The following is an 11,575-nucleotide window of genomic DNA, read 5'->3' as shown; positions in this document are numbered from 1 at the left end:
GGGTACTTCTCAACGAAGGATTGGAATCGAGGCTTCATCTCTTTTGAGGTGTAGCTTCTCCATTTTCTTTGATCATCTTTCCTTGTTTCTTGATTATCCAAAACTTCCTCTTCCTGAAGGTAAGCTTCTGTTCTTTCAAAGCTTCTTTCATGGTTTGCGGAATTTTCTCGTGGAACCTTCTTACCAGCTTCTTGGGATTTATGGCGTTCATGTAGCAAGACACACATATCTTTTATGAAGCACCACTATAATTCAAGCATTATTTGTTATATCTATCCATGAAGACTCTAAGATCTTCGTGTTCTTTCTGCCTGATTTGGTGTAGGACAGATGCGTCTTTGGTACACCTTCTCTATTAAGTGAAGTTGGTAAAGAAGCTTTGATATATGCCATCAAAAGAAGCTATGCTTCTTGGTGGGAGGGTGTTAAACCAAAGCCTAGCTGGTCCTACCAAATTTGGCATAAACATGTGACAACATTCCGCGTTGTTCCACCTTTCCACGGTAACTGCTCCCGTGAAGACTTGTAGGTGGTCATCGGTCCGTTCCATCTAGGTCTTGACATTAGCCGCCATCTTGATCTTCTTCTGGAACACAAAGTTTGCTATTTTTTCCGAGAAGCATGACAAGGTCGACTGCTTATATGGTTGGTAAGGTTCCAAGTGTGTGAAGTTTCCTATATCTGTGGTGATGATGTTTGGAGTTTGAGTTGCCATAGGATGGCTCATGGTTGGGAAGCCTTGAGAAGCTTGCCATGGTAAGCTTCCTAGCCACGTTTAACCATATTGAGACATCCTCAAGGCAACCATCTGAGGGTACGCCATACCGGGTCGCATGAAACCTGACTGTTGGTAAGCTTGAGGCATGGAGGATTTAGCTTCTACCGTAGGTGCTGTTATCATGCTTCTTGCCAAGGGTAATGACATTAAAGCTTCTGCGAAGGAAGTATTTCTTGGAGGAGGTACCACAGCTGGTGAGCTCTGAAGAAGCTGCTCCATGGTGAATTCTCCTACTCCATTAGGGGTTATGGGTGAAGTTGTGAGGCTTACCATATTCCGAGGGGAGCTTGTGGTTTCGTACTCCCCTATCTGCGAGCTTCTAGGTCCTTGAGCGTTTCTTCTCACTGGAGAATGCATGCTTATGTTTAATGTACCAGGCATGGGGGAGAGTGTGACCTCAGGTTCTTCATTATAATCTAACCTTATCCTTATCTCCTTAGCTTGCTCTTCCTGAGCATAACTTTTCATCAGCTCCCCCGAGCTAAAGGAAGTTTAGTTTAACACCTTCCGGCTTCATAACTATTCTTTCCACCGGATGAAGAAAATTACTTCTTGGGGAGAATGTTCCACTTCTAGACGAGGATGGTTTTTGGAACTCAAAGGCTCGAGATGACGTGGCCAAAGGCCTGCTCATTTCCGGTGAACTACGACCAAAATTTTCCACCGGCGAGGAGTTTTTTTCTGGCCGATCATCGTTCGTTGGAACGCCTTGATTAAGACTACTCTTTTCAGCCATAAGAGGAAAATACATGAGACCAATGGAGCTAAAGCTACCTGAATTGTTGTTCTAAGTAGCGCTAGCCCCACGATGGGTGCCACTTATTGCTACAACGGATATAACACACAAAGAGAATATGACAATTCAAGAGTATGATCCTATCAAAGCTTCCTAACCTGCTAAGTAATCAAAGAAAACACAATTATTAGTCTCACTATAGAAGGGGGCCTCTTACGATCAACCTACGACGTGAGAATCAGTGATATGATACGAGAGATATACTAGGAGTATATAGAGAGAGTTTAGAGAGAACAGGGTGAATGAGAATGAGAAAATACCTTTGGTGAAATGTTCTATTTATAGGAATTTTAGAAGCTTCTCTGGGGAAGCTGAAGCTTCTTAAGTAGAAAAGGTCAGCTCTCTTTTCAGCTGGTGCAGACTGGGCATATGCCATTTCCGTTTAGCCTGCACTCAACTTTTATTTTGTCTTATAGCTACTTTTACTTTATGGCAGGTGTCAGCTTTTGAACAGTGATGACTTTTTCTGAAGTTACTGAAGCATAGGCCACTTAGTCAACTTAGGAGACTTACTAGGCAAGTGTCAAGCTCCCTCGTCTGGAAGCTTGTGCTTCCTCTTTTTTAGTTCATAAGCTTCCCAGCTTGTTAGCTGCTTTTCAATTATTAAAATTGTAGGTGGGTAAGGGTACCCACTTTTATAGTGTAGAGGTTTTCAAAATTGGAGATTTAGATCCAGCTTATGATTTATTTCAAACCACTTGGTCTTATAATTGGTTTAAGATGGACAACGAGTGTATGTGATTGAAAGAGACTTCACTGAACCAGATAATTGTTGGTGAAATTTTACAGCCCTGAGGTTATCTAAAACTGATTGAGTTAGGTCTTGAAGGTAAGGTTGAATTCCTCTTAGAGTGCATAAACCTTGTGAGACTTATACTATCCTTAATCTGAAATTATATTTCATTTGAGTTGTTGCAAATTATGTGGATGGAATTAAGGCTCAATAAGTTTTGGGGTATGTGATTTACACAGATAATAAAAACACAAAACTCTCTTATCCTTTGGAAACATATGTGTATCTGGAACAAGCTTTCACAATGGGTGGTGATAGAAACTCACATGGCCAAGAAAACTTCAAATATCTTTAACAGATCTAGGTGGTGGAAGTTTGGAAATGGTTTCTACTTTGGCTCTATCCACTTCTAATCTATCTTGAGATATATTGTGCCCGAGAACGATGCCTTCTTTAACCAAAAAGTAACATTTTCCTAATTTAACACAAGATTGGCTTCCTCACATCTTGTTAACATCCTTTTCAGGTTTTCAAGACATATATTGAAGGAGTCGCCACAGACAGAGAAATCGTCCATGAAGACTTCCATTGAATATTCAATTCATGTCGTGAAAGATAGCTGGAGAATTACACAGCCCAAAGGGCATTCGTTGGTATGCAAATGTGCCATAGGGACATGTGAATGTTGTCTTCTCCTGATATTCGGGATTATTGGAATTTAAAAGTAACAAGAGAATCTATCCAGAAAACAATTGTACATCATTCCTGATAGTCCCTCGAGCATCTGATCAATGAACGGGAGAGGAAAGTGATCTTTCCTGGTGGCATCGTTTAGTTTGCGATAATCAATGCAAACTCGCCATCCCGTGATGGTTCTCATAGGAATAAATTCATTCTTGTCATTGGCGACGACCGTCATTCCTCCCTTCTTCAGGACTATTTGAACAGGACTTTCGCATGGGAAATCAGATATGGGTTAAATCAGTCCTACATCAAGTAGTTTGAGAACTTCCTTTTTTACCACGACTTGCGTATTCGAATTCAGTTATCTCTGGTGCGTCACTACCATTTGAAGTCTTCTTCCATTAAAATCTTGTGGGTACAAAACGACGGGCCGATGCCTTTAATGTCCACATTTTTCTAGTCGATGGCTTTCTTGTGAGATTTAAGAGCTTCTAGAAGTCTCTCTTTTTCATTATTTGAGAGATCAGAGGAAATGATAATAGGATATTGAGATTTACCTTCGAGGAAAGCATACTCCAGGTGTTTGGGTAATTCCTTAAGCTCTAAAGTAGGTGGATCTTCAACAAAATGTTTGGCTTTAGGTTCTAAAAGTCTATCTACTTCTTCAAATGTTTCTTCAGAGTTGTTTTCTTCTTCCTCCATGGCTTGATTACCTGAATTGACAGCATGCGCTTTTTCTTTAATCAATTGTGTGTCCCATCCTTCCTTCTCAATTGTTCTCCTTAAATGATAGCTCACTATTGATTCACACATATCCAAAGAGTATGCAGAATCATCTATGTACGGTGGGTGTTTCATTGACTTTCCTATGTCAAAAGTTACTTCCTCATCCTCTACCCTAAGTGTGAGTTTTCCGGTGCAAACATATATGAGCGCTCTAGCGGTAGCTAAGAATGGTCTTCCTAATATGAGGGGTACATAAGTGTCTTCATCCATGTCCAAAATAACGAAGTCAACTGGAAAGACAAACTTGACGATTTTGACTAACATGTTCTCAACTATGCCTCTTGGGTATTTCACTGATCTATCGGCTAGCTGAATGCTCATATGGGTTGGAGTGTGTTCTCCCAGTCCTAACTTGGAGAAAACCATAAAAGTCATTAGGTTGATGTTGGCCCATAGGTCGGCTGAGGCATTGTTGACAAACAAGTTTTTCATCAAACAGGGGATAGTGAAACTTCCTGGATCAGTCATCTTCTTTGGAAGCTTGTTCTGGAGAATGGCAGAGAATTTTTTCATTGAGTATTACATGGCATAACTCTTGAGTAGCTCTGGGGTAGTTTTTATTAGATTATATTCGGTCCCGGTTCACATTGAATATTTAATAGTTTCATGAGACAACGAGCTAAATTGGAGTATTTATACTAAACTTGAGAGCAACGAATAATAATAATAATAATATTAATAATAATAATTATTATAATATTAATAATAATTATTATTATAATGAATTGTTTTCTTTTGTTAGTTAAATGATGCATGCATGACGAGTAGAATTGAAACTAATGCAAATTTATATATTATTTTTATAAGTTAAAATATGGCATCTCCATATGTTTCTCGTCTAAAAACATGAAAACAAAAGAAAGAATAGAAAGCTTATTATTGATTTATTACATTAAAGAGCTTATTACGATTTTGTAGATGGGCTTGTTGGATGGATCATGGAGTAGGCCTTCGTAGTGGATTATAACTTTTTTTTGGCACTTGGGCTGGTAATGTACAGAAGTGGGCCATCAGGTTTTAAACACTATAAAGTATGGGTAATTGGTGTGTCTTAAAAAACACACAACCGTAAAAGAAACAAATTGGAAGGGTGGACCCCTGGACACGAAGAGGCAGCCATCAAAAGAGGGGGCAGCCGCAAAGTAAAGAAAGAAAGAGAAGGAAGCACGAGTTGGTTCGAGCGGAGAACGTCTTGGTTCAACACCTACTCATCCAAACATCATTATTAGTTGGATTGAATTTATTGTTTTATTTATGAATTCAGTTTTTGAACGTTATTTATTTAGTTTGTTATTGAGTATGGTTGTTGACTAAACCCTTTACACAGCCTAGGCTTATGATGAACTTTTGTTGATTTTTGATTTTAGTTTTCGTTTATGGATTTATGAGTAAGTAAGAGGTTAATTGTTTTTCGTTGGTTGCATATGTGTGCTTAAGTTTGTTTGGTGAGTTTTTATTGTTTCACATATTTTTTTTTGTGATTGTCTTTCATATAATAGGATTCTGTTAGGTCATCTACTATGTGTTTTTGACTAGTTTGTAGTTGATATGCATTAAAACCATATGAACAATAATAATTAATCAAGTAGACTTACGTGTGTTGCTAATCTAAATAACTGTAAGGTGATAGATTATGTGATAGGTCTTGGTTGGTTAAGATGCTAGATTTAATTCTCTGTAAGGAGTCCGTCTAGATTTGATTTATCCTCTTTGTCTATCTAGTCGAGTGAGTTCTTTAAATTACCCTTGATTTCCGCGATGTAAGGTAGGATTTCTTATAGAGGCACTTGTCATAAAATAAATTCTCGATCTATTTATGCTTCAGGCGAGCTGGATAAGGAATTGGTGGAACGTATGGTTTTACAGGTTTCACTACAACAAAAAGGGCTTTTTAGTACACACAAAAGCGTCCTAAAATGTTATTTTATAGGACCTTTCATTTAATAGGACCAACGAGAAAAAAGTTTCATGTAAAGGGGTCATAATAAGTCTCGGAACTCGAAAAGCATCCTGATATCCCAAATAAGATTATGAAACCAATTATGGTCGCATAAAATATCCATTAACAACCTAGAAAGCGTCCCAATAAAAACATAAAAGACCACTTTTACAATGTTTTAACATGTGTTTACCTACCTTTAATCTTTTGATACACATACAAAGCGTCCTTAAAAATTAATTTATAAGACCCTTATAGTGTAACGTTATAGGTAATTTAGTGCCAAGAAAAAAGTCATGATATCATAAATAAGATTATGAAACCAATTTTATGGTCGCATAATATATTCATTAGCAACCCAAAAAGCGTCCCAATAAAAACATATCAGGACACTTTTACAATGTTTTGACAGGTGCTTAACTAATCACTAGTACAAAAAAAGTGAGCAAATATGACGTTTTTCAATCAAATAAGGCGGTAAATCAACCGCCTTAAAAGATAAATAAAAACATAGCTAGAATAGAAAAAGTGAACAAATAAACAACATATCCAAACAATGAACCATTTTCAAAATAGCTAGAACAGCTAAAGCATCCATCTTGACCATTAGTCTAACATATTCATTTTTTTAACATACATATTATTAAAGCATTCAGTTTAACACATAAAAACAATCATCCAAAAACCTCCATGACTTCGTGCAACCACCTTTATCAGCCACAAACCTTCAATAGCACTGGCGTAAGCTAGAATTCTTTGCCACTGATCAAAACACAGAAAAATGTTTGTTAGTCACCATTAAAGATTAATATAAAGCAAGATCCAATTGTTAAAATCAAGAAGCAACTGAAACAAATAAGTCATAATAGAGTCAACATTAATATAAAGCCCTTTGGTGCTAATAAAAATATATTCTTTCAATGATTTTATTTCATGATTGCTTAATCCTCTTTTTTCGTCACCAAATTGCCATGTTGTTTCGCCACTCTCCACCACCGTCTCAGACACTTTTAAAGGTTATTTTTCAACTCAAAAAGATCAAGATCTAGCTTTGACTATTTTGAAGGTCAAAATAGCTACCTGGGTTTGCACTAACCTTGACTGCAACTTCTCAAACGATAAACTGATGCCAACTAGTGGATTGAAGTGGCTTAGAAAATAATAATGAAATCAAAGTAACTATATATAATTCCAAAACAAAATATTAATGGTTTATGAATGTTTATACCTGTTGAACAGTCCCAAGAGTGCATAAGTTCAAAAGACAAAAAATCACCACAGTTCAGCGTCATCTGCTTTAAATTCTACTTTCATAAATTCTACTTTCATATTATGGATATTATTACCCGGGAGACTTCTGAAACAAATACTTTTTTCATAATTCTTTTGATAAAAATAACAGATGCGTGTGAAATCGCTGTAATTTTTAGAACTAAATTATTAACTACAATGGAAAAGGTGAATACAAATGCATCTCTAATATTCTCTTCTTACAATTTTAGATGGCAAATGACAGCAGATCTCACAGATCAATCCATGGCTGAAATTGCAATAAAACTTTCATAAGAAACACAATATAGCAAAAGAACTGACCTAAAGTAAAACCACATAATTAGATGATAACCTTTAGCTTACCCTGGGAAGCCTTTAAAAAGTGATATCATGCCATCGCGTGGAGTCTTCTCCTTCTCTGTTAACTCAACAAGATAAGATGGGACTCCATTTTCACAAGAAACCTTACATATATCAATTCAAATTCTTTCTAACACTAGACGAATATAAATAAGCATCAAACAACGTAAAGCAGAGAAATATTACACTTACCAGGATATAGCACACATAATTTATTAAAATTGAAACAACACAAATATGGTTTCAAATATGTTTTAGGTACCATATAATGTTTTGTGATTTACATAAATGAAATCACCTTTAAGCCTGAATACAAACCAAATAAAATCATGTGAACAAAACTGAATTTACATTGGAAAAAAACTATAAATGTTATGACCCAGATCAAAATTCCAAAATTTGTCCATAAGTTGAATCGAGATTATTTTAAATGCCATCAAATCGACAGGTTTCACCAATGGATAAAATAAATCACAATCAACAAACCATAATTAAAGAAATCACAATTAAAATACCATAAGCGGACATCCTAAAATATGCACGCCTCTATGAATGATGTTCGTATGGTTCACATAGTCAAAAAAGGAGGTTCGATCGATACCTGGTTATGCAGAATCACACAGAACAAATTGAAGAAGAAAGTGTATGAGCAAAAGAGCAGCGGATGTAGGAGCTAATTCAATGACGCTTTGGTTTAGGGTTGCAAAGAGGGTTAAACGGCTTTGTGCGTAAGTTTTGATATTCCATTCTATGAAAATTCAATTTTCTTTGATTTACTTCGAGTATCTGATTGAAAACTAAACTAGCTAATATAAAATTATATCATAGAAAGTTAAAAAACAACCCAAAAAAAAAAAGTAAGGCTATGTGTAGTGGAGGGGCTCTAAATTGGGGTGTTTTGTGCCGTGTGAGACCAAGTGCAAAGGGTCAGTTTTGATTTTGGGGTGTAGTGGTGTTGTAGCACAACATATACATACATATATATATATATATACCACACAAACAAGAATATAATAATAATAATAATAATAATAATAATAATAATAATAATAATAATAATAATAATAATAATAAAAAGAAAAGGGAAGAATTTCGTTCATAGGGTTTTAGGGTTTATATATATGTTTAAACACCTCCTTCCTAATATAAAATAGGTTAAAACAAGCCCACTAGGCCCACTAGAAGACAAAATAAATATGGTAGCTGATTCTTGAACATTCTTGGCAGCCTTGGGCCATGTTGGAATCTACCACATGCTTCTTGAATGGTATGACCTGGTCTCGTAGCTCGAACATGACATTTTCTGACGTGTTTCGACTTTCAGCTCGTTTGTCTTCGTTTTTGCGTACCGGCTTCATCCGAGCTCCGTTTTAGCTGATTCTTTTTCCATTTGACTCGTTTTCTCGCTCTCTTCAACATGGGACCTATCACATACACAAACATGTAATTTAATGTAAAATAACAAAATAATCGTTAACGTTTAAGCACAAAATAACATAAAAACTATTAGGAAAACATGTGTGTTTTACACCACATCAACATGAAAACAAATCGAAACGCTAAGTGGAACAATCATGTAATCATTAACGAGCAAAACGTACTTAAACTTCTCATGAAAAGATAGAAAGAATTAAGTAAAACATGCAAGACACCAAAAGAGTTAAAACACGATAAATATATAAAACTTGACTCAACCTAAATTAATAAAAGATAAACAAAACTCAAACTTAAACGAACTTAAAACATTAAGGAAACACAACTTTACACGAGATTCGAGATGTATAAATACATGTATATCAGCGACCTCTTTCGGGGAAATTTGGGCGATAGGGGCGACAACATTGCACCAGCTAAACGTCATGTAAATGTTAAAATTATAAGACCCAAGTTTAATATTAAGTTATGTTATAATAAAACTTTAGCGAATAAGCGTCCTATAAAACATATGTTTTATGACTACAATATCAAGTGCCCTATTACGATGTATTATAATAGCACCACAATGATTAAGCGTCCTGTAAAGGTTAAAGTTATAAGACTTAAGTGTCAAGAGTCCTGTTAAGTTATTTTTTAATAAAACAATAGCGAATAAGCGTCCCATAAACCAGATGTATTATGACTAAAATATCAAATGTTCTATTATGGTTTATTATAATAACACCACAATGATTATGCATCTTATAAAGGTTAAAGTTATATGACCATAGTGTATTATGTTATGTACTTATATGACTTCGACTAGAAAGAGTCCTATAACACCGAACATTTATGACTTAACTATAATGTGTCCTATTAAGTTATGTTTTAATAAGACCTCCAGTGATAAAGTGTCCTATTACATTACCACATAATGGGACACCAACAAATACATGTCTTATAGATTACTTTATTAGGATTTACATTTTAAGTGTCTTATTAAGTTATTTGATAATACGACCTTAAAGAATCATCCATCCTATTAAATAACTTTTTAGGACACCGGTTCTGTAGCGTATATTGTAAAAGGACCCCAAATGTTCATTTGTCCTATTAAATAGATTTTAGGACCCTATTTTACAAACGTCCCTCACAAAAGGTCCTAAAAAACCCTTTTTGTTGTAGTGTTTTTTGACAGGTTTAGGAATATTTGTTGGAATATGTTGAGTTTCGGGTGTGTCAAGAACCTCAGTCTCACCTTTAGATCAGATAGGTGCGACTGGTGAATTATTAATGGTAGTTCTGCCACTTCCTAAAGTTATGGCATTGGCTTGAGGATTGGTAATGGTTTTATTAGGGAGTCCTCCTGGTGGTCGCTCAGGTAGTAGCTGGGCTAACTGGCCTATTTGGTTTTCAATATTTTGCAAAGAAGCCTTCTGGTTCCTTAGCTTCACTTCATTTTTCAGGAATCTGTCTTCAGTCAATTTGTTTAAAGCGCCAGCACTTGCTATGAGTTGTGTTAGCAAAGTCTACACTATAGATCCACTACTTGATGATTGGCTTATATTTGTACCCTGGTTTTGGTATGGAGGTTTAGGTTGAGAGGGTTGGTTTTGATTAAAGGGTCTACTATCAAAGCCAAACGGGGCTTGATTGATAGCTCCGTCCCTCCAGCTGAAGTTCGGATGGTTTCTCCAACCAGGGTTGTTATTGTTGCCATAAGTATTATTCTGTTGGCTTACAAAGTCACATTCTTTGATGGTAATACTTTGGCAGTATTTAGGCTTGTGATCTCCCCCACACCTATCACATTCCACCTTAGCTTTGACAAGCTCAAACTAAAGTTGTTCACATTTCTTCGAGAGGGACTCGAATTGTGCACAGATAATGGTACTATTACTGACATGGTGTATGCGTTTGTGTGATGTTGTTGATCGCGGTGGATTATAAGCAATTCTTTTCTTGGCAGTTTTTTCTAAGATCTCGAATGCCTCATTTGATTATTGGTTCCGAGATCTCCACCAGCGACTTGGTTGATTGATTTTTTTGTTTTGGCTAGTTTGAGCGTCAAAGAAAGTTTGTACTTGAAGCCATTTGTTTAATTCATGGTGCGGACATTGTTGGAGAAAGTTCTTGTATCTCTCCTATGCTGCGTGTAGTGACTCGTCTTCATCCGTCTGGAATCCAGTGATTCTAGCGTGATACTTTGCAGTTTTATCGGGTGGAAAGTATTTTAGAAGGAATTGCTCTACCATATGACCCCAATCGGTGATGGTTCCAGATGGCAATGATTCAAGCCATTCCAAGGCATTGCCTCGGAGCGAAAATGGAAAGAGCCTTAGCCTAACTTGATCTTCTAAGCAATGTTGAATTTTGAAAGTTCCACATATTCGAAGGAATCGGGAAATATGAGACAAAGGATTTTCGTCAAAAATTAGACATAGTTTTCAATCATATGAATGATACTAGATTTGATTTCGAAGTTTTGAAGTACTTCGGGTCGTGAAACGCTATCGCCATAGTCATCGAGTGTCGGTTTGCCATATTGGTTCATGTTTAGCTCGTTATTTAGTTCCACCATTATAGGCTATTCTTGGTTCTCATTGGTTGACTATGTTCTATATGCTTAAGTGTTTATTTTATGTTGATGGTTGGTATCTCATCCTCATCTATCCTCGTCTAGTAAAATCATACATTTACCCAAGTATGTTGATTTTGTATCAATAGGAACGGGTCCACGTCTATTTAGTTTTTTTACATTTTCATAAGAATTGTAATGCTCACCATTCACAATAGTTTGTGATTTACCTA

At 36.1% G+C, this 11,575-nt stretch overlaps 1 protein-coding gene across 1 annotated transcript; it reads right to left on the bottom strand.

Annotated features, from left to right (window-relative positions):
- Positions 1-3,447: 3,447 nt before the first annotated feature.
- On the bottom strand, positions 3,448-4,290 carry LOC143625756 (uncharacterized). The gene has a single exon (XM_077096012.1). The coding sequence runs from the start codon at positions 4,288-4,290 to the stop codon at positions 3,448-3,450; it is 843 nt and encodes a 280-aa protein (XP_076952127.1).
- Between the last annotated feature and the right edge of the window lie 7,285 nt (positions 4,291-11,575).

This window comes from Bidens hawaiensis, unplaced genomic scaffold (assembly GCF_021521415.1).
Source record: "Bidens hawaiensis isolate Kalapana, Puna unplaced genomic scaffold, B.hawaiensis_p1.1 tig00004234_1, whole genome shotgun sequence".
NCBI classification, from domain to species: Eukaryota; Viridiplantae; Streptophyta; class Magnoliopsida; order Asterales; family Asteraceae; genus Bidens; species Bidens hawaiensis.
This window is presented reverse-complemented; position numbering and strand designations above follow the sequence as displayed.